We start from the raw sequence: 24,279 nt of genomic DNA, 5'->3' as shown, positions 1-24,279 counted from the left end.
TCAATGCTCACACTCCACTAAGTGTTCACAATCAATTCTGCTCTATTACACAATTGCAAATCCTATATATACAGACCACTTTCAAGCAAACCTTCAACTTTCACCGGAACAAAACTGCTCGCTTCCTGCCCAGAAAAATGAAAAATTCATGTTCACGCTTTAAAGGCCTGTCTCTCGGGAGATCAATGAGCAGGTCTGCTTCACTCTCTTCCTCGACCACACTTATGTCTGGAGGTTGAGGAACATTAAAAAAACAAACAAAAAATAACAAGTGGTTGGTTCTTCACTGAAAGCCTGAGGCTCTGTCTGACCATTGTATTCACAACTGTTTACGTGTGCATGCGTAGGTGGGGTGGGGTCTCTGCTGATGCTGCAATCCGCTGTAATGATGACGATGAGGTTGTGTTTGTTGTTGGAGCTGTGCTGTCGCTCACAGCAGGCTGGTCGGGGTGGCGGCAGTGGTCAGCGGTGACAACACAGTTGGGGGCGGGGGGGGGGTCGATTATGGAAAGAGCCGAATAATGAGACAGAGTGAGTGTGAAAGAGTGAAAAACCCTCCTCTCTCTGGCTGACCTCTGACCTGACACTTAATGCAAATACTCTCACTCTGTCAGCTGCACTAACTCAGAGCCAGATGTACATTGTTGTCTCAAAGGAATCTCTCGCCTTCTATTTATAGATCTCACCTAATTCTCGATTTCATTGGGGGCACAGAAACTTTCGGCAACTTGCCACAGCCGAGTTTTCAATACATCCCTCTTTGCAGTTTTTAACCAGAGAAGAACATTAAATATTTCTATATTCATGATTATATGTGTTTCAAGGTCATGGCCAGTGCGCTGCTAGCTGGGGGCAATAAGAAAGGGGGTAATTAGAAGGTAAATTTGGCGAGACCATTAACAGCAGTTGTTGACTCAGGGTCTACGGGGGACGACAGCCACCTCTACCCTCTCTGGGTGTTCCACTCTCCGGTCCTGCTCTGGGGATCAATTCTATTCCCTGTGGTCATTTTTCAGCCACGGCACAAAATGATGTGGTAGAGGAGTGAGAAAAGAGGCAGGAGTCTCCAGGGTGGAGGAGCCTGACAGATAACCTAAGAACTTCCATTCATCAAGGCAGGCAAGAGAGAGCCATGGAAACTGTCCGTGGAGAGAGCTCCCCAGTAGAGCCACCACAGGGGCACAGATCCTTTTTACCGCTGCAGGAGGGGCAAGAAACAAAGCTCACAATGGCACTATGAAGCTCCTCAAGTCAAATCCTGAGGTTGAACTAACGCCACGATAAAGACACACAAAAATACCAATGAAAATCTCTGCTGCCGGTTCAGTTAGAGAAAAAGATCAGAAACAAACAGCTGTGTAGCAAGTTCCAAAGTGTTCGGCTTAACCCTGTTTACACAACAACGGTCATCAGAAAATTGTATAGTTTTTGCCTTTTGGTTTCAGGTAGTTTACGTGTCAGGTTGTGTTTCTAACACACAGACCGGCGTAATGTATGCAAGTCCTACAGGTCATCTGCTCTATGTAAAAAAAAAAAAAAAGTTCCTGCATGTAAACCAGATCATGCTGTACAAAGTAAGTGGTATCAAATTCAAAATTGTGAGCAGCACAAGCACTAAGGAATCTATTATTGTTACCCTTGTTAATGCATGTGCACACGAGCAGAAAAACTATTAACTGCCACCGGAGTGTGCACGTGCAGAACTACGTGTTTCAGCAAAGTTGCATTTTCACTGTTTACACAGATTCTGAGAATGATTTTAAAGCTTTTCAAAAAGTGCCATTGTCAGTGACTCGACCATAACCCTACAGAACTAATGAAATACTGTAAACAGATAGTCCGGCGTGTGCAGTGTAGCTGTACCTTATTAGGATCCAGCTCAAATGACAATTAATGGCGTGGAACACTTTAATGTTCAGTGCGAATAAACAGTAACCTGATGGTACTCGTTCAGATGCTTTGGAGGCATATTTCCCTGAGTGGAAGGAGGCCAAACATTAGGACTGCTGATGTAGCATTTATGACCCACACCATGGACAGACTGTCTCCTGAGGAAAACAAAAGCATGTGGTGTTTTGGTAATTGCCCCAAAGTTTACATTGAAGTGACAAAAATGTTTGTCGGTTAGCGGCGAAAGGGTTTGTGACTCTCGTCTTGGGGGAATGAAGAGTAAAATAGAGTGACAGTGTTCAAAAGCCACAGGGTCCACAGACTAAGGAGGTCGGGGGTCTTTGAGGGGTCACAATGCACTTTTGCTGTTTTCTACTCACAAAGCTGAATTCATCGAACTGTGTAGCATCAATACATCGTTTGTGTTCAGGAGTGTATTCTTCTTCTCCTGGAAGGTGATACATGTGGTGAAAACAGTTTCATTTATGTGTGCGACAGTGTGAGGACCGAGGACCAGCGCTGTCTTACCAGGCCAAAACATTTCCCTACCTTCAAAAACTCAAACGGACCAAGAAAATACTTCAATGGTGAAAGGTTTCCTCTAGTTCACGAAATAAAACGGAATTATCTCTCAGTGAGGAGAGATGGGGAAACAAATCTCTCCAGATGATTGATTATTTTCCTGTCCTGCATCAATGGCCTTGCACTTTCAAGATCTGGTCATGCATCGAGCTTTGCCAAAACAATTCTAACATCCTGGCCTATCTTAAATCATGGCTGTTTAATGCTATTTTCATTCATCGCCGAGCCTCCTCTGACACCTTTCCTTTTCCTTGGCTTGTCTGGTCCTGCCAGCATTCACAATTCTGTCTGCATACCAGCCCGCTGAGATAACAGAAGCCTTTTTCTGCTGATCCCTTCACTCCATTCTTTGGCACCCAGCATGCCACAGGTGGAAGGAGCAGGGCTATACGGGAAGTGCGAGCAGTGAGAATGAATAGTGCTGCGAATGGCATGATTGCGCTTCACCCATTAAGGTATTTAAACTCTTGGATGAATTAAGAGTCAATGCCACGTCTAATTACATTGTCTACAAACGCTGTGTAAAAATTGAGGAGCTTTTCGATAGTGCCAAAAAAGAAATGTGCGTCCACCATCAGGATGTTCTTTTGCATAACTATTCAACAGGACACAACATATTTAACATACTTCAGCATGTTATTGCCACCAAAGGTATTTATAATAATGTATAATAATGCATAACTGTGCCTATGACGTCCCAGCACATCATGTGGGGCTTTCGTCAGCTATGCTGAAGAAAAGGACAATAGCGGATGCAAAGCAACAAAGGGATCTATGTGTCCTGCATGGCTTCTCGTGGAGTAGCAACTTATTTCTGAATTCAAACAGTTCACTAAACCGAGAGGATGAGATAAGAAGGCACATAAAACACTTAAATAATCTGCACAAACATTCCTCCTAGAAAATTAAGTACCCCCATTAATGCATCTCTTAGGACACTGTTCGGCCATTCAAGGTATGAAATGAGACAGTCAATTAGTGGTTTGTAATGAGAACATGAAACTCCCCTCAGTCCCCTGTTGGATAAGGAGAAGGCAGCTCGTCGAGCTCCAGGGTCACCAGCATCTGTGAATTCATGGTTCTACAATCCACTAATGGGTGAGTGCCAGGAGCCCATCTGCCTCTGTTCTGTCCACATAATACTGCACACCCTTCTGCCGCACACCCCCACTTGACCCCATGTCAATACTAGACAATACGAGGGTCACCCCCCAACCAGGTACGTGTCAGCACAGATCCCAGTCAAGCCTTGTGCACTGATGCCACATGACAGGCAAGGGACAACCAGATAATGCTGGACATTCAGGCAGCTGGTTGTTGAGTAGTGTGGCTCGGTTGTGTTTAAGCACTTCCTCATTTGTCCAGTAGTCTTTGTGCCCAGAGACAAAGGACCCAAAATTCCCTTCAATGACATAAACAGACTTGGAAAGCTTTAAAAGTTGCCGCATCAGCGATTATTACCCTACCACCTTCCCCTTGTAGGTGCAATACATGATTGATTATTGAGTTTATCTTAACAACTGTTTGGTAAGTTAACACATTAGTCAGGAAAAAAAGTAGTTAAAAATGGCAGAACCAAATTTTAGGTCATAAAATGATTTGTTCCAAAAATGCACACGTATGCACTGTTACACAGTCCAACTTGAACAAACTGTGAACTTTCCATCCCTTTTTTAATAGATTTTTTTTCAGTCACACATCTACCAAGATAATAAAAGGGCGATGTAAATGTGTAATCAATCCTTTTAAACCTGTCCATGAAGAGACTTTTTTCCTCCTTGTGCAAATAGATAAACCCGACATTCCTTTACAGAAACAATCATTCGTGGCCTGCCTGTGCACTGGACAACCAACAAATCAATATGGCATTGACCGCCGCAGTGGAATCAGAAGCTAATTACTCTTAGAGAAACAAAGTCGGCTCGCGAGCCTGGCAAAGAATAACAAATTAACCAGCAGGATATTCGCACAGTTCAGGACTACAGTCTCAAATAATCACACAGATATTCCGTGAAAAGTTATTACAGGTAACACCTGAGCCTCTGTTACCTGGAAGCAACCCAGAAACAATATTATGTTGTCTTGTTGAGCTACTCGCAAGTTAAATTACATTCGTGTTTTATTTCATGGGTTCCAATTAAACCGAGTATCTTCTATCACTCAATCAGGCAAAGCAGAGGCTCAAACTCCATCAGCGAGTGTTCAAATCCATTTTCTGTGTGCTTATGAATTCCAGCAGCTGTTTCTTTAGTGATTCCTTGATGGCGAGATGAGTTTTACAGCTCAGTATGTGTGAGTGCACACGGCAGACAAACTGATTTTTTGCCAGCAGACTACAGAAGTTATCAGCAGGCCCAGCACACCACTGCTGCTTTTAATCAATCATCTTTTGTTTGTATCCCTTTGAGCAGTATCTCTTTCTGAATTTCCGCGCATTTCCAATCATGAGAGGGGTTTAATGCAGCCTCAGATCCACATGAATACATGCAAGCACAGGGGGATTTCGCACGAACATTCAATGAGAATCAGCAGGAAAGTTTGGTGAGAGCTGTGGGAAGAAAAGAAAGTACGGAGACCGACTGGTGAGAATTCGCCGACTGGCCGCTGTGAGGGAAAGAACATCCGCCTTAACTCGCCCGTTTGCTGTTTGATTGTCGACTTGGCAAAAATGGGAGGAGACGAGGGGAGAAAACGAAGTAGGGGGTGATGACCATCAGTCAAGGCCATTCAATTTTTTCTTTTTTTTTGTGTTGTATGATGGACGTGGTGGTAGTGGGAATGGGGGGGATTGTGGCAAAGGGATAAGGGGCAGAAATAGGGGGAGGGGGTTGCAAAAAGGAATGCAGACAGGAAGTGCTATACAACATTGTCTGGAGATTGATCTTTTTGTGATCATGAGATGCCCTTTTTTGTACATTTAAAGCTCACTCGTGAGATGATGATTTCACTGGATGCTTGCTAATTTAATTAATAACACAAGTTTCAATGTTACAGTGAGATTTCTTATTGAGAAGCATCCTCAGACAAACCGGTACAGACTTTGGTATGAAACCAGAGGAATGCTGCATGTTATAATCATTCCCAACATGAATGGGCTGAATTATTTAAAAATGAAGGGGCTGCACAGCAAATAATTACAGGCTGAAAAAGGATAATTTACATTCCAATAGGATAAATATGTGGCTTGAAAACAAACAAAAAAATTAATTCAAGATCAAACATGTTGGCAGCCATTGCATCTTTAATGGATAATGTGAATTGTCTGCTGAAGGTGGGCCCCACTCTCTTATCCCACCCTGCAATTAAAGCAAAGCTACCCAAGGTCAGGCTGAGTGACAGGCTGACAGACCTATAGATTACTGTCTGTCTGTGTAATCCGTGGCCTTTTTTAACTTCTGTCGCTGACTGACGCACTCACCCATAACTTTTAAAACACTCGCGCCTGTTAATTTGGCGGCTTTCATGTTTGATAGACAGCCGGGACATCCTACTCCGTGACCCCGTGGCCTTTTTCTCACCCATGACCATACGGGTCGGCACGCAGAGGATGTCTGCTCTGGGCCAGTAAAGAGAGGACGAGTGGGAAGTTATAGTTAGTGTCAAATTCATATTCATGTGTTTCCCCAAATGAGATGGTGACTTGGAAACGTGAGCTTCTGCCAGAAAACAAACAAACAAACAAACAAACAACAACAGCAAGCAGGCCTAACAACTGAATAGCTTCCTTGGAGTGAGGAGGAAAAAAAAAAAAAAAACATTACACAAGATAGTCTGTCCTCCACAAACCACACCAGAGCCGGTTGTTCACAGAAAAACCCATCAAGTCAATACTGGGAGACAATTACTGCACCCCCAGCATGAAATGGGCAAATGAGACAGCCACTTGTTCATATTGCTGGTTTTATCAAGTACGTGCACGGAGTGAAAGTAAAAACTCCAGATGCAACAACTCAGAAAATGAGTTATTGTTGGCTCTGCGTGAGATTTAGTATGCAGCGGAGAGAGATAAGAAACGTCGAAGTGACCTTTCCAACAGTTAAACTGTCTTGATGTAGCACATTTACACCTCCAACGGCATACCACTCTGCATTTCGAAATCCAGTTATTTTGGTTTGGCTCACACGTCACATTGCGTGTCTGCATTGAAACATCAAAGTTGACCAAAAGGAGCTATTAGCTAGAAATGCATGTTTTGATTGGAGTGCGGCGAGTAGATAGTGACACATAAAGGCATGGAGCAAAATAAGAGGGAGGGAGAAGTCTTATCAGGTGGAAGTGCGTGACAGTGGGGAATCTTGGTCACAGTCACCCTCCATCCGTCCTTACACGGGGCGCTGAAGGAGGCCAGTGATTGCACAGACACATGGAGGCTAAAAACCCCTCTTATCTTACGCTGTCATACCTTGTCATAAATCAGGGCTTAGCCATCCGCTCTGCACTGATAAGGCACCCAAACACACACTGCTCAACACCAAGAATGGAGGAAGACTTTTCTCTTTTAAGAGTGGCCTCTCTCGCTCACACTCCCTTTTCCTATCTCCATGATCTGTTTTTCATTCATCAGATCTGAACAGGAGACAAGTTTTTTTTTCCTTCTTATTTTTCTGCTTGGAGCTTACTTGTTTGCAGCTTGCCATTTTTTTTTTTTTTTTACTTCAAGTTTTTCCAGCAGTCTGGTTATGATCAGCTGAATAACTAGTGAATCATTGACAACATAACGTGCAAAATAGTTGGGAGTGCAGAGGGAGGATCTTCTGATTTTCATATAAAAACAGGTCTATCTGTGGAAAATACGTTACAAAGTTTTTTAAGTGAATCTGCAGATCAGTTCTGCATTAACAGAGATGTACTGTATGTGAAATATAAAGGAATAATAAAGAGATAAACTTGCTTGGATTAAATAAGCTTAGAGTTCCAATAGGAGTGTCAGATTGATGACATTTTCTCTCAGCTGATAAATAAAGGGCAAACATATTCAATTCAGAATACAAACCCAGATCACCTTTTTGAGTTTCCATGCTTTATTGATCAAGTCAAACTTTACCGTAAGAGAATCAAGACATAGCTTTACCTTCATCCGAATGGCACATGCGCAAGTATGTCTGCAGATAACTACAGCAGTGTGAGCTGCAACTGTAAAAGACTGAGACTAATCTGAGGAGGTTTTGTTTGTATCTATTAAAGTTAAAAAGCACTTTATTAGTTGTAATAACAAAGGGAGCACTGTGGTGCATGAGCTGACTCTATGCTGTCTCTTTTATCTACAGGCCATTTCAGAGATTTGTGTCTATATAACCATAAATAGATGGTTTAATAGGACAGTGTAATCCTCCTTCGAATTTGAAAAGGTACATTTCACAGTGTGCCTCAATCCTGTATGTTAATGATGACAGTATAATTGAAACCATAGCCTAATGAATTCCAAGCATCTTAAATGTAACAAACGTGATTACGCCTGAAAAAAGACTTAAGTTGGGTTGGAGATCTTCCCAGTGTCAAAAGACATTTTTTTTGTTTCCTCTGCCCGATTCTCAGCTGAGTCGACCACATTAAAACGAGATTTGTCAGCCATGAAGAAAAAGTTTGTGCCTCTGTTTGTGCCAAGAGGTGCTGCTTCTTATACGCTCCCTGAAAGGCTGTCTGTGGTCTTCCATCATTGTAGTGTGGTGAAGTATGAGGTCCAGAGGAGCATCAATTCATCTAACATGAAATCCAACAGAACATGAAAGGGCAGGATCATAGCCAAGCTTTGAGTGATGACTGCTGCTCCATTTGTGCCAGGAGGAGAAAAAGTGAGCGACAAGAATGATGAGAGACAGAGAGGGAGTGAGCAGAGGGAGGTAAAGGACAGCTAGAGATGCTTTGAGCACTAACGCTGTGCCAATGTTGTATGCCACTCCCCCTTCGCCTTCCCCGGGGACATGAATGAAGTAAATGAATGATGGACCCAGCCCACACAAACGCCCCTCTCCTATTGAGACCGAGCCGGCCATTCACCGGGATGAGTGAGGCGTCGACACCAACAACAACAATAAAAAACAGCAACACAGGAGGCCCTCACTCCCATTTTTCATTCATACATATGCATGCACGACCACAGACACACACATATGGCACAGATACGGTGGGCAACACTGCCAACATACCATTAGGGACACCTAGAAAAGGCTCCTGAGAACAGGACCAACGGACAAAGCTCGGAGGCAAAGGGGCGTGAACTGGGCAGGCATGGAGAAAATCTTGGCACCACGTCAATGCAACCACCACAATGATTAGGGATGAGAGGCCATCTCCTCCCCTCCACAATCAGCACATTATCAGGAAGCCCATCAGTGTATGAACCCCAGAAAACAAGGCCTTGAAACCTCATGTTCCGTCACATTCTGGGTCTGCTCTTCCTCCTCCATCTCGCTCGTCTCTGTTGTGCTTCCAGGACGAGATGGGTTCAGGGGGTTCTCGCCCACACATGCATGATTTCACTCAAAGGTCTGACCTTCAAACTCCAGGCATCACTTGCCTGAAGCCACAGCAGCTAATGGAACACGGGGAATACAAATCTGATTCGGGCAAAATCAATCTGACAAGAAAAGCCTTTGCTTTTTTAACCAGGCGTTCACAGCTCAAACTTTAAAAGCGGTTTCTACAATAACGTTAGTATCTGACAGAGGCTGAGTTTTCGCCCTCTGTGCATCGTGTACAGACAACGTATGCAGAGGATATCTAAGTGGGAGAAGGTAGCAATGAAATGAAGAAATACAGCTCCGAAAGGAGGAGTGGGAGGAACCTTCAAGTTTACTCAATCAGATAGCAGGACACTACTTTTACCACTTCTCTTCGGATCAGACTCAACGGTAGGGTTCATTCGTGCAAGACTCAAATGGGTAAATACTTAGGTCTCATTATTACTAAGGGCTTTGAAAAATATCTGAGACACAGGAAAAAGTTTGTTGGGCTTGCCCATCTTTGTCGTAAATTAACTTTGATCTGGCATTCAGGAAAATAATCCGTTTCCCATCTAAATTGGCCACATGTGAGATTTTGGTCGTGTAAACACTCAGCAAAAAGAAATATTTGTACTCGTTCGTAATTTGGCTTCACATCATCTCGTTGTGTCGGTGAATAGATGTATAGTGCAAAAAAACCCTCCAAAAAACAACGTTTTGGCTTCAGTCCAAATGTTCCCCTGTGCCAAATCTCAACACTCCTTGGAGGACAATTTGTATGACAATATGTAAGTGTGAATAAAGGCGGCACTTTTCATTGTGTGTGACGTCGGGCCTTGCAGCGTGAGGTCACTGCCAGGGCAGACCTGCTGAGGCCATCCCAGCTGAAGTAAACCATCTTATCCAACACTTACACAGAACTAATGGGGAGCAGACACATCATTTTTTTACCCCCCCCTCTTCAAGTGTGCCTTTGCGCACCCACGCTCCTCTCCTTCTTTTCATTCTCAAATCCCTCCATTTATCCACATTCTGGCTAAGATAGCAAACCTGACACTGATGCCCTGCAGTCCATTAGTACTCTCAGAGCCCCGTCACACTGTGCTCTATTGCTCCCTTCACATTTTCCTCCTCTCAGTGTGTCTTACAGACAACCCTCATTTCTCCCTCACTCCTTTATCAGACACGACCGGTCTTTCTGTATCTTTGCGTTCTCTCCTTTTTTTCCTCTCCTTCATGTCGAACCCCGAGCGTCCCTGCACTTTTTTCTTAATTGCTTTCTTATCTTTTAAAGATTGGTTTATTGTGTATTGTCCTGGGGCCACATAGCTCTCGTCAAGTAACACCGTTTAAATTTAATCCTATCAATAGGAAAAATACACTTGTTAGTCAGTCACCTTTGTTAAGAAAACAACATCTGTTGTTGAGTCAGACAATGCGTCTTTTAACAAGAAAATCTTTGGAAACACAGAAAAAAAATCCAGTAACCCCTGGTGATATACCAAAAATATTCTATTATTTTTATTTGATAGTTTTGAACAAATAGCTTGTTTAATATATTGAGCCATTGTAATATTGTAGGAGATAATTAAAACATTTTAAGACAATTCAGTGTTCACCATTTTAATCAATGCTCAAATATTTTAGGAGTTTAATTCTGTAGATTTATTAAAAGCTGCCTCAGTTCTTGTGACTCTAGAGACACAACATAAACCAGTGACCTTTGTCCCACGGTGAGCTCGCTGACCTCCTGAGGTGATCCCTGAAAGAGCACATACTGACTCCTAAATGTGTGTGCCAGAATACGTCATGTAGAATTACAGTTCAACAAAGCCCTTTAAAAACATCACCGACGAAAATGGATCTCATGTTTCTGGATATGAAAAATACCTTTTCATTATGTTTATGTCAATATCATTCGGTTTGCGTGTGAAATTAAATGTCACAATTGAGAAGCTTGTATCTGTACAGGATTAAACGGATGCATCATTAAAGTGATCGTTAACAGCTGATATGAAGGTTAATATGTTACCTAATAGGATAATCAAAATCTTGATAAACTGAGTTTCAGATCAAGGTGGCTTTCGGGTTTTCATACAAATTGAAGAATCACTGGACGTGAATAAAAGCACATCCAAAAACAGCCATCTTGGACACCGTTCATCCAGAGAGGTAAAATGTTCAAAACATACACGTGAGGTCAACGGTACTGCAGTAACAAGATCCCCACACTGACAGACGAATGAAAATGAATGATAGCTGTCTAAGGTAAACAAGGAGAGATGTGCCCTTGACCCGGTGCCTCCTTAATTTTAGTTCGAGCTTCAAATCCCTGAGGACTCCCACACCCCAGTCACATCTGGAGAGCACACCCACCGGGGCGAGGCCTCTGCACCGAAATCTGTACACAGACCCTCCAATCCTCTGCACCAACTTCACAAGATCACACGGCGCCCTAATCAAAGTCTATTGTTTTAGCCACTTCCTTTTCAAATATGTGTCAACAGAGCCGAGAGGACCCGATGCTGCTCCGCTTCAGGATTTCCTCTGAGAAGACGAGACAGCAGACATCTGGGGAAATAATCACAAGGCTGTGATTGCATCCAGCGCCTCTTCTCTGCAGAGAGAGTCATTTGAACCCGATTCAGTTTGTGAGGAGTGACAGGTAGACGCTGCCATGGCAACCGAACCAAAGCAAGTGTCAAGAGATAGCAGCTCTTTGCAGAAGAAGCTCCGCAAGCATGTGAGCACCCACACACGCACATGCACACGCAAACAAACAATGCAGACATAACCACATGGACTTGAAATACATATTGAAAGACTCCCCTCTCCCATTCCCCGCATGTCACTTCGGATCTTAATAAAAACCACTGCTGGGAGAAGCCATTACTCTGTCTCTAACCTCAACAACTCTCCAGCTGCCCTCTATTCTGCAAGTGGTTCAGCAAAGCCTGGATAATAACCTGCCTTTGGTAATAATTCAAATCAGACCTCAAGAATGATGAACTCTATCAGTGCGCAGAGGCACAAACCAGAACAATTACAAAAGATACACTAACTACTTTTCTCGAACGATGTTGCTCAAACATGAGGGAATAAAGAGATGTGGGTCTGACACACCGCTGTGGCTCACATCTATTTTTATCCTGTCTGCCACACTTCGATCTGAAAAAAAAAATTGGCTACAGCGGGGACCAAGAGACGCAAACACACCAGGACGTGCACACTGTCTCTCACTTAGCGGCACTCACGCACCCACATCCATCACAGCCCCTGCTGAGTGTTGCCCCCCTTTACAAAGCAGACAGAGAGCTGACAGAGCCGCTTATTGAACCTGTCAAAGCATCCCCTATGGAGAACAAGTACAACTCATAGAGCGTTTTTAATTTAAATTGCAAAGTTTTGTTGGTATGCAGAAGACACGGGGAGTAAAAGCTAATGTTGAAAACTTCAGACTCGTTAACTTTGGGTTTCTTGATCAATGTGGAAAAGTTCTGCTTTTGTGCTCGTGTTCAAAATCCTTAGAGAGCAAAGAAAATGCACACACTGCTGAGTGCTTTGTTTCCTATGAGAAACCAGCTGCTTCTAGGCAGCACAGCAAAAAACATCCTACGTCAGGCCACCAAACTCAGCTACTTTTTACAATATCTATTGTGACTTGGAAACCAGAGAAACACTTAAAAATGGCACGCTGGACAGTTCACCAGGTCATCAGAGGGCAAATGCAGAGAGATAGAAAACCACACACATCAGCATCTACATGCCATTCAGTCACCAATTAACTGCAAACACATGCTTTTAGCCTTTAAGTAAAAAAAATGAGAGTAAATGAGGAAACCGCACAGATGCACAGGGAGAACACGCAAACTCCACACATAGACTCGAACAGAGACACAGTAACCACCGTGACCATTTATTATTATTACATATACATCCCTAAAATGTATGTTTATAATTGAGAAACAAGTGATGGCATTGTTCCATAGAAATGATCACAAAAACTATGATTAAACATCCTAAGTTAGACAATTTGTCTGCTTTGACAGAAATTCTTGCAGGGTGACCCACACGAAAAAGTGGGAAACATGCGTTTTGTCATCACATTAAAGCTGCCACTGGCTTTTATAACATAACGATGCTGCAACTGCAATGTAGCGTTTCCTTAATGTTCTGCAGGTTCTGCAGATTCACACAGGACGAAGCTGAGATCGGCCAGTGTGTGTGTTTTTTTTTACAGCCTGACGCTTTCCGTAATAGAGTGTGTAACACATTAGTGCAAGTGTGTGTGTTTGTGTGTGTGTGTGTGTGTGTGTGTGTGTGTGTGTGTGTGTGTGTGTGTGTGTGTGTGTGTGTGTGTGTGTACACCCGTTGTGCCGCCCGCCCGCTCACACAGGCACCTTCTTGCTTGTGTTGCTCCTTCGATGCTTCGACTGAAGCCGACACAGAGGTGTATCGGTGGTGGAACGAATTGTTCTGCCATTCTGCCCCTGTGCCATTCACGTGGACGACGGGGAGTAATAAAGGCACAACGGGCCCCAAACAAAATCTCAGTGTGAAAAAGATTACCACAAAAACTGACTTAGATTCAGGCTCAAACACTTAGAAAGCAGTGGAGTGCACACACACACACACACACGCACACACACACACACAGTAAAACTAAGGCCGACTGGGAACGGACTCAAAATGATTCAGTTCTGAACTGTTTTAATCAGACGTGGTTGATTTGTTCACAACGTATCTTCATAAAATCTCACCCCATAAATATGCAGGTTGCTTTCACTGAGGAATGCATCTGGGGGCTTTGCTGCATCTGAACTTCTTGGAGAAGATGGGCTCATTCTGATGAAGCATAATGATAAAATCTGTTCCTCCCCCACAAATATAATTAAATCTTTGATTAAAATGCCTAATAGCTGGAATAATAAATAGCAGAGTGATTACATTTTCATTTGGATGTTGTGCATTTTTAACACCACGGGGGGTGATTCCAGCATTAATAAGTCTGCATTCCACCTCGCAAGAAGGATTAAAATTAAGTAAACATATTTTCAATCTTGTTCCTTTTATTAGTAGCGGCAACCCACATGTGGTTTGCTCACTGTGACAACATTTAGGAGTGAAAACGACTACATAGTGACACGAAAATGCAGTCACACTCAGCTGGGATATCGAGCAAAACATTTTTTTCTTCATTGATGCACTACCTGATAATGGTGTAACATGTTTTTTTTTTTCCCGGACAAAAACAAACAGACGTACACGTACACGCCGTTGGATTGTAGGAGGAAACTTGAATAAATAGACAAATAGGCAAAAGGTCACATGGGCAACAGGTTCGAAATGGTCAAATGTTTTCCTGTGCTGTGCTTTTTGTTAATAACTTGTCCCTTATATTACCGTCACTGATTTTCCTTCCTCTTAATGATTGTTTGGACAATTTGCTTGTGTTGAAACGCTACACCTCGGTTCAATCCGGCAATCCGGGCGTCCCAACTGGCAAACAGAAAGGGTGTGAGCATAGAGGCAGAGGAGAAGAAGAAGAAGGGTTAATGATGCAGGGGGGGATAAAAAAGAGAGAACGAAACAGCCAGGGAGGACACTATATTTAGCACGGGAGCTGTCGCCTTCTGTTTGTCTCTCCTGAATAATCTTAGTTCGACAGAATGCATCCTGCAGAGCATAGGTTGCCGCGATGCGCCACCCCGCCCTTCCTCCGTCAGAGGAAGGAGCAAACTATTGTACAAATTGCTGGGGGCTTGCGTGCGACTGCCGCCATGCACTCGTTAGTTCGCGGGAAACGTTTTCAGAGCCGTGGCATTCTCTACAGGGGACGAGAGCAAAATGAGATATTTTGGGATTAAAAACTGCCAACAGGTACGATGTTGCATGGTTGATGCACCCATATAGTTTTATGCACACAAGTACTCCGAATGAATGGATAGAATGAGTGAGCAAGACCAAAGGACATCTTCAAAGCACCCTTAACAATTTCTTTAGATTTGTTTTCATGTTGGTCATGACAGTCTGGCGACAAACTTGTTAACCTCAAGTACCAACAACGCTTATCTGCTGGGAAAGAAGTAAACGGCGGATATTAATTAGATAATATTGTATATGAACAATTCAAATACTGCACAGTAAACTTTAGACCCAGAAAAAAAAAAAAAAAGATTATTTGCGTCTGTGGAAAAACTAGCAGAGTGGAGCTTCTGTGGCATCCTGCTCGTCTCTCAAAATAAACACATTGGGATTTTTTTGTTTTTCTTTTTTTTTTTATAGAAAAAAAAAGCTTTCCTGCATGCCATTTATTTCCAAAAGCATTCATATCCTTCACAGACTTGGCATTGCTTGAGGCTATCAACAAAAATCAAGAGACATTTCTGACATCCTTCCAGACGTCTGCTTGTTTAAATTGATGATATACAACATAAAGTGTGCGTGTTTTACATTATTATAAACAAATTGAGCTCGAGAAACCATTGAGTAAAGACAAGCAGTGGAAGAGAACTATCAATGTATTTTTTACGAGTGAAAGAATTAATCAAAAATAAAAGATGTGAAATGAAAACTTGTATTTAAAGTATTATTTATGAACCAAAAATAGTCCGTTTAAATGAGAGGACCAGGTCATTCAATCACAGGGTTGCTGGTTCGATCCCTCAGCCGACACTTACCATATGTCAAAGTGGTCCTGAGCGTGACACTGACCCCCAAATTAGTCCCAACGGAGGGTGTGTGTGTGTGTGTGTGTGTGTGTGTGTGTGTGTGTGTGTGTGTGTGTGTGTGTGTGTGTGTGTGTGTGTGATTAACGATCTAAAGGTCAAACGCTGAAAAGGTGCTAAAAGTGAAATCTATTAGCAATTGTTAAAACAAGAGAGCAATTTACAAAGTGTGTTCCTCTGCATGTTGCTTCATACTGAACATGTCTAATGGTGCATGAAACCAAATAATATCCACTGTAATGTGTAATACCATCCGATGATGCCACCAATTAGTGGCATTAGACTTGCAGCTGAACAGCAAGGAGGTTTCTGGGTTATGAAAATTACACACTTTACAGACCGAATTCATTTGCAGCCACCCTGGGGATTAACCAATCGAACACGTTAGCATCATGCAGGCTCCCCGCCTCGTCTGAAGGAGACGCGTCTGGGTAATTGAAGGAGCCGGCTGAGGTGTGTCTCAATGAGCGGCGGAAGTCTGTGTGGTTTTAAGGTCTGGGGAAAGGATGTGAGCATGTTTGTCCGTTATGTCAGGACTTGCCTGGACGGACTTAAAACCCACAGCGAGTGTCCGAGGATCTCGTGCAAGCTGTGAATCGGCTTTCAGTGGATCACTGATTGCTAAGGCGTGATTGCCGGCAAGACTTGGCCGAGGCTCTTAGCTCTGTCTCCAGTGTCAGAATTACATAAGAAGTAAGCAGGTTGGGTGAGGAGCCTTTATTAATCCAGAGAAAAAGGTGCGATATCTCATGGGAGGTTATTACTATGAAGCTTTCTCTTTCACCGGGGAAGTCAAAAGGACGCCGAGAGCACAGGACCACCTACGTGGAGGAATGTCACACCGATATAATGTGTAGAACACAAAAGCCTCCTCTCGTGTACTATAAATCTGTCTATAGCGCATAATCTGTGGAGGGCGTCTATTGTTGTAGATTCAGAAATAGAACAAGCAGAAGAGTTCAAACTCGGTAGCAGCTCCCAATTATTCAAGGAATATGGGGAAGTAAGTGCATGTGACCGTTTCTGACGTGAACCCTGAAAAGTGTCAGGTGAGATCAGCAGATAGCCAAAGTCTTTGTCCAGGTGTGACGAGCGTCGACCCATTAAACGCGACAAAAAAAAAAAAGACTGTGGGCGGGAGGAAAGGCTGGAGCGGTCACGAGATTGTCCCCGACAATTGGTCCAATTACAGGCCTGCATGACTTTGTCTTCTCTCTCCGGGCTTTCTTCCCAGCACTAACCTTGTACCCAGGTGTTACGCCGTGGAGGGCCGATCCCCAAGAAAAAAAAACAAAGTTAACCACTTTCAAATGTGCCCGAGGATTAGCTTAACAAGCTATTACTTGTTAATATGGGGCCATTCTCCCACAGTTTGAGGGCAGTTAACCTCGGGTGTAACTAGCTTCTGTTTGAAGGGTCACAACCTTACAGAGCCCGGCGCACTAAAATAGCATGTGATTATAGACCTTGTTTGAAAGTAAATATAGGAGCTCTCAGCAGCTGATCCAAGTCAGTCCTGTTCAGTCTTCATGAGAAAAAAAAAAGAAAAAAAAAGAAAAAAGAATGAAGCTACACAACTGCACTAATCTGACCTTTTCTGAGGATCCATCAGAGCAAATCTTATGCAAACTTTATTTTCATAACTTTGACTGGACTTTTAAATCAAAGCGCTAATAACAAAGCTGGTTATAGTGCAGAGGATGCATGAGCCTCAATTCTCCTTTTTAGAAAACACACACTGTTTAGTTTGAGAGGTGCATTGCTGCGCGGTGTTTTTTCAAATATGTGTGTCTGTGCAGTTTTTCTGCTTTTTATAAGCTTTTTGAAGCTTTTTTGAAGCTGAAAGACTGGGGTCCGTGATCTGCTTTGAGAGGACATTCCTTTGGTCTTAGCCTCTGCTTTGCTCACTTGGTCCTTATCACAGTTCATAAATCAGTCTGCACAACATGCTCAGTTGCTACTTCAGGTTAAATGACGAGCTCCTTTTAAGACAAATGGTAAACATTGTATACCGTTGTTTAAAAGGTAAGTTGCTCAAAACTTCATTTGATGCGATTGGTGCAAAAGATTGGCTTCGCTCATACTTTAAATACAAAAATATGTCAACATAGTGCAAAAAGTCGTCGTCACAGGAGTTAAACTTCAGTCACTATTTCACAGTGATGTTAAATTGTGCAGTTTGACACACACATAGTTCATCGTAACGTAACATTTACATCCACGGTGACCTCTAGTGGCCACAGTAATTATGACGAGAGCAAACGAGGAAGCATGGCGAGTATAAAAACAAAGGGATGAAGTCAGGGGTGGGAAAATGGATCAAACCCACCACCCTCACCCACAATGCAACTGCTCCTGTTCCACATTAAAACAAATGGGAGAAAATTGTGCACAAGTTCACTACATGATGGAAGTTTATTATGCATGTGTGATTTGCAGAGGTAATGTGGTTGCCCTGACATAAAACATGATCTCTTGTTTAAGTGTAACTGCTTTATGAACCTTACTAGGGTTACTTAAATAACAACTCAGGATACCAAATATGTCATTGGTCATTTAGGTGTAAGGTCATAAGTCCAAAAGACCTAAAACACTAACATTGGTGTTGTAGTGGGAGCCACCAGAGACTTTGGTTGTTCCTGAAGTGAGCAAGAGTTGAATAAATGTTGGCAAGTCGGAATATCCAATAATGCAATCCTATCGCATGTAGAGCACACTATATACATGATATACGGTTTAATTTCCTTTACAGAAACATGTGCATATGACCCAGAGTCTGTTGCTTCGATAGAGAGCGAATGTTTGCAGGGCAAAGAGAAAGTGGGGGTTCATTCATAACAAACCTGGATTTCAGCCAGATGTAGCAAATTCTTCTCGAGCAGCTTCAAAATGCTAATAATCTGCAGGGACTGATACAAACATGGCGCTGGGTCAAAGACGGCACATTCAGCAGCACAGTGCAAAAAAAAACCCCACTGAGTGCATTCGCTCCTACAGTTGGGAATCTTCATTTGTAGTTTGTCCACTACTTTTTTTCCCATCACTGTTGTAATTATTAATAAATATTAGCTTTATTACATGTGTATTGTTTCTTTATTGCAAACATAATTTGTATGCAACATTGTACTGACATGGGACCTACATCCATGTTCTTTGGCAATTTAAATAAATAAATGCACATTGCAATAACGTTCCCAGTGGTACCGCTGCAAATCCAATACAATTAAGGGATGCACAGCTTATGTGCATTTGTAGTCTGAACCTATCTGAAGTTGCTCTGTGAGGCATAGAGTAACCTCCAAAACTAATTAAAAACAAAAAGGAATTCAATTAAAAATAAGTAGAAAAATAAATGAACTGGTTTCTACCAAGTCAATGTGAGGCCATTAGCGTGTGAAATCCAGCTCCATTACAGACAAAGGAGATTGGATTGAAAAGAGCGGGAGGACAGAAAACAAACAGATGAGCAAAACAATAAAGATCCAAAAAAGGACAAGGATAAAACTGTCTTCAACAACATTTTTTTTTATCAGTTTCAAGTGTGGCATGAAGGGCACAGCGTTTATTTGACTCCAGCAAACGTAGCATTTCTCGTCTTTGTCCATTTTCTATACGGACTACATGTTTTCTGTTTAACAGGCATCAGAAAGTGAACTTTTCTCCAATTGTATATAGATTATTTCTCAGCGAGACCCCTCAACTTAAAAAACAAACTGCTGAAGCTATTTAGCATTCAAACGTGTTGACTTGATCTGACGTGGTGAGCTCATTAAAAAAGCTTTTTTCAGTTACAGGTAGAAAGTCGGCAAAAGTCACGGGCACAATGACCGTGCCAACAGCGAACTGACAAAGCACCGGAGACCGCACCGCCGAGACCTATTTTAACGGGACACTTCAACACACACGGGGTCTCATGTGGCACTGGCGAACATTCATAACATGCTGGATCTGCACCCTGAGTGCGCGCCCAGCCAAGTGTTAAATCTGACTTGATTTCAGAAGGGAGCCGAGGTCACACAAAGGCCTGTTTGGAAAACTAATAGCAGGCAGGCCTTTACACGAAGACACATTTTCAAGCGCCGCAGAGTCAGGACAATCGGTAACACGTCTCCCCGTCCCTCTCGTCAGGCCTCACAAACACAAACACACAATTAAACTCTGTACAGCACCAAGGGGACAAATGCCAGGCCTGCCAGGACCTGTATTCAGCTGGTGCTAATGGTAAACCCATTTCAGTTATCAAACAAGGCCGAGACATTGTGAGTCGTAACGGAAGCGGGTCCTGCACCTGTGAGCAAATCTGCATGTGTGAAGAGAAAGACATAGAACCACACAACATGGGTCAAAGACGCAGTATTACATTCAGTTGTCTTACCTTTGAAGGACAAGAAGATCCTGGGAGCAGACAGGGGCTCGTTAGAAGGGGGCAGCCCCCCAGACGACAAGGCCAGCAGGGCCAGGAGCCAGCACAGCTTGTCCCCCCACATTGTCCCTCTGTTTGTTAACAGAGAAGAAAGAGAGTCCGGGAGCTGAGAGAGACACACAGAGGGACCGGCATGAGACAGTAATCAAACCCTTTCCATTCACAAAGCAAGCGGCAGCAACCAACACTCAGTTATCAAATCGCTACAATAGATGGCTGTGTTTCCACATACACAGTGTCACATTGTGCAATATTTGCCTTTTTTTTGTTAGTGGAAGCTGAAATGACAGAAAACCGATCTGGTCTCTATTCTGTGCACACAGTTTTTAGCTGGTTCACAACATCCAACGATTCTAATAGATGGAAGAATATGGACCAGGAAAATAAAGTCTGTTGGTGCAGAAAAGTCTTTTCATCTTGGATGTTCAGATGATTTTTTTTTCTTCTTCTTTCATTTGAAGTGCCTGTTGTGAACGCCCACAATTGTTCGTACTGCTGTTAGCTGCTGCCTGCTATAAAGGAAACAGTGTGAGTGGACAGTCTCCTTCCAGCTAAGACAGTCAGACAAAAAAAAGCCACAACGATATCAATAATTTAAGATCCAATTGCAAAAGCAGCAAAGCATGATGAGTTTAAGACTTGTTCCCTTACAGTTTGAGCTGAATTTCATCAGCTGTAGGAGGAGTTTGCTTCTTAAACCTTGTCACACTTGCAGCTCTCTGCAGATTGAAACCACAAGGCGCATCAACATGCGGTTATCTGCCACAAAGAGAGCTGAAGATAATATCCTCATATAAAAAAAAAAAAGGATGTGAAGAATCTCCAAGTTATCAGAGTGGAGACGAGGTGACATAACTCAGTATTAAAAACAACCTGTGACAAATGACGTTTGAAGTCACCAGGTTTGGAAACAATTAAAAAAAAAACAGTTTTAGCCAGAGTGCATTGCTGCAATTATCCATGCATGTCACTGATCTGAGCTCCTTGTAAACGTGGATCGGAGTCTGAGGTCAAACTGTCAGTCCGGGTTTAAGATCAAGTTCCACATTGAGCCCCGGAGGCAGAACTCCAAAGCAGCCTGTAAACCAAAATAAAGCCGGACCGGGCTTTGAGTTATGAGGACGTGAACATGAACCACGTGTCATTTATAAGAGCGTGTAGGATTTAAAACTGTTTAAAGTATCAGCGGAGGACTTGACAGACGTCTGATGTGAAGACGCAGCATCGCACGCACGAACTTTCCGTGCCACACGCGCGCGCGCGCACACACACACACACACACACACACACACGCACACACACACACACACACACACACACGCGCACAATCTCTCTCCTGGTTCCTCCAGTATGAGACAGTACAGTTCATTAAAACGAACCTCTTGCGCGCGTAAAAGACGCACTGAAAATCCATTTTACAAAAATCCCGACGCAAACTTAGTTGTGTCGATGAAAATGAATATAATCCATCTTTTAGAGCAAAGACACTTAACTTTTGTTATTTTTCTAATATTTATTACAGTTTCTATCGTGCACACGCAGCGCAGATGGACATTAGGTTTTCTATTTATTTATCATTAACACATCGGTCATAGCAAAAAAAAACAAAAAAAACATGCATAATAAATAAATCAATTATCTGAATTGTGACCTACCTTCTCGTTATGTCCAGAAATAAAACACAAAGATTCAGCTGGTCAAAATGTAAAACCATCCAACAGATTTGTTGTGAGCTCCTCTGTCCGCAGGCTGGAGTATCAGTGTATCCGCCGCAGATCCCGCACGATTATCCCAGAGCCCCAAAAGCAAGCTTGGATTTACATCGACTTCAACGCAGCCGCTTTTAACTTGGAGTGATCTCTAAATCGCATCAACGGATTCTGTATTTCCCACAGAAGGAGGCGAAAGACAAAAGAGTTGTTCCTGGAGAGGAGCGGCGGAGAGGAGAGGAGAGGAGAGGAGAGGAGATGAGAGGAGAGGAGAGGAGGCTGCGTGCGCTCTGCCGCGGCGGCGCTCAAGTGAGGAGGAGCGCAGGGACGCGGCTCCTGCAGGTGGATAGGCTGAGGTCTCCGGCGGTGGACACACCCATGGGGGAGGGAACCTACCTTTGCATCTGGGCGTGCGGTCCCTCCCTGAGATTTCCACACAATGCCATTCTGATCTGCGTCTTCACTCTCACCGGGGGGGGGGGGGGGGGGGGCTTCAGAAGTAAACTTGCATAATGGAAGGGACAAACTGCATACAGTGGTGATGTCTTCTCCTCATTTCCACAGACAATCCGTGAGACACGATCCGCTGTATTTGCACTGTAACTGCAGGGATTCTGAAAGTGGAAACTATTCAAATCCGACTGGATTTGTTTGCATTGGGAGTAATCATCACGTCACATTTAACATATTTCATACTGTTGAGAAAAGTGTTTCACTGTTTACAGTTTTATCAAAACACAGCTGTTGTTACTCCTGTGCTCACATTATTAATTCGTAATACCAACTTTACTCAAGAGTAAATGCAGGACACATTTGCTTTCAGACTTTGCATCGACTGGACCGCGCTGTGCTGTATAGTGGTGAGACCTCTTGTCTCACAGTCGGGTGATCCCCAGTTTGATTCGGTGCCCTTCTGTTCCGAGTTTGCATGTTCTGCTTGTGGTTGCATTTTTCTGTAGAAATGTCCCGCCTGCTTTCTAACATTACACAACAGATTATCTATGGTTGATGTGATTCTTAGGATTTTTCCAAAATATGTTTCTTTTTTCCTTTTTCTTGTAACTACACGGTTACTCAAGAATCCGAATTGGACTGAGGAAACTTTGAAACTTAATTCCCATACGACACCCAGTTAGTTGAGTCAGTATAAAAATGTGTTGAGAAGCTTTCAGTTGTCCATTTGGAGCCAGACAATTGTTCCTTTTATTGCTTGCCTTGGCAAATCTCACCATGTGGACTTTCTGAGTGACGCATGAATCCTTCACTACATTATGACATAGAGAGAGGATGAATATGTATATTCACATAGGAAACTGTTGAAAAATGGCCAGATTCATGAGCTAGATTTCCTCCGACACCTCGGTGACCTGAGAGAGGATCACTGGCTTTCGCCTCAGATAGGCATCAGATATTCATGGGCAAATGGAGCCTTAAATCTTTTAATCTCACTTGATCCCCCTCCCCAATCATACTGGCTTATTTTGCTTCTTATCCAGTCAACGCACAACGCAGCTGACGCCCCGTGTGCATGCTTATTATTCCATAAATGATAAATACAGTAGCTTAGGTTTCATGTGGACTTTGTGGCATTACAATTGCCTTACAGTTGTATAAAATCAGTCAACAAATTGGGAAACACAAGGATTGCCATTTAATCCTGGCTATCATGTCGATTCGCTGTTACTTTATTGTTAAAACATTAACAACGAGCTGGTGATAATTTCACTGAAACCTGAAAACTTCCCATGGGGGCATCATGTCATGTCAGGTTGTTTAAAGGAATACATCAGATTCAGCTAAATAAAATACCAGCTCTTTTGATTTTTCATATTCTGAAATCTTAGTAAATATAGCTTTGACATTGGTTTATGCTTTGATTGCCACAGCAGCGATGGGAGGAGTACTACTCATCGTCGTTCGCCATTCAAAGTGTTAAATTTCCAGGGTATACGTGCAAAAGTGTCCGAGACACTAATACGGCCCACACATAGTACAAAGCAGATAAAGCGCGACGTTGCGATCCATCTGCATCTCAGACAATCTTGGAACCGCATTCTCGCTATGTGGCATATGCAGGTGGGCTTCCTCGTCTGTGCACCAGACGGTGCTCATCCAAACAAATAACATCCCTCATAAATATCTGGAACACGAGTACGAATCCCACGGGAGTTACAAGTAATGAATGTGTGAAATAATTTCTTTCCCAAATCTTCACCCATCAGCAGTTCAAACGACGTCCAACGAAAGTGCGTGCCGGACCTGCCAACTTTAATTGCGTCATTATCTGTCTCTGTTTCCCAGCCCCATATATTCTTATTTTCTCTTTCTCTCCCCCCTGCTCTGTCTCGTCGCCAACAGCTGCATGTTGTTTCCTATATTTCTTTTTAATCAACAATATTATTCCCATCTTCAGGCCTCCGGTGGCCTCACCATCTGTCACTAGCGTGAGACAAGAGGAAAGCAATTATTGAATCCTGGCTTTGAGGAGCGCACGCTTTCATAAA

The 24,279-nt window shown here is 43.0% G+C and overlaps 1 protein-coding gene across 2 annotated transcripts in view; it reads right to left on the bottom strand.

Annotated features, from left to right (window-relative positions):
• The window catches only part of LOC308129701 (semaphorin-3F-like), a 49,459-nt gene extending 27,418 nt beyond the window's left edge, over nucleotides 1-22,041 (bottom strand). Inside the window, exons 1-2 of one of the 2 annotated variants that reach the window (XM_080495731.1) lie at nucleotides 21,722-22,041; nucleotides 20,019-20,172 (exon numbers count right to left, since the gene is read on the bottom strand). In XM_080495731.1, coding sequence (XP_080351857.1) covers nucleotides 20,019-20,130 — 112 coding nt within the window. In that variant the 5' untranslated portion in view covers nucleotides 20,131-20,172; nucleotides 21,722-22,041. Of the gene's footprint in view, nucleotides 1-20,018; nucleotides 20,173-21,721 lie in introns of those variants that run through there. The other variant, XM_080495730.1, reaches the window with a different exon arrangement.
• Nucleotides 22,042-24,279: the final 2,238 nt, after the last annotated feature.

The sequence above is a fragment of the Blennius ocellaris genome (genome assembly GCF_963422515.1).
Source record: "Blennius ocellaris genome assembly, chromosome: 4".
NCBI lineage: Eukaryota > Metazoa > Chordata > Actinopteri > Blenniiformes > Blenniidae > Blennius > Blennius ocellaris.
The sequence above is the reverse complement of the archived record's forward strand: the minus strand, read 5'-3'. Positions and strand labels throughout refer to the sequence as shown.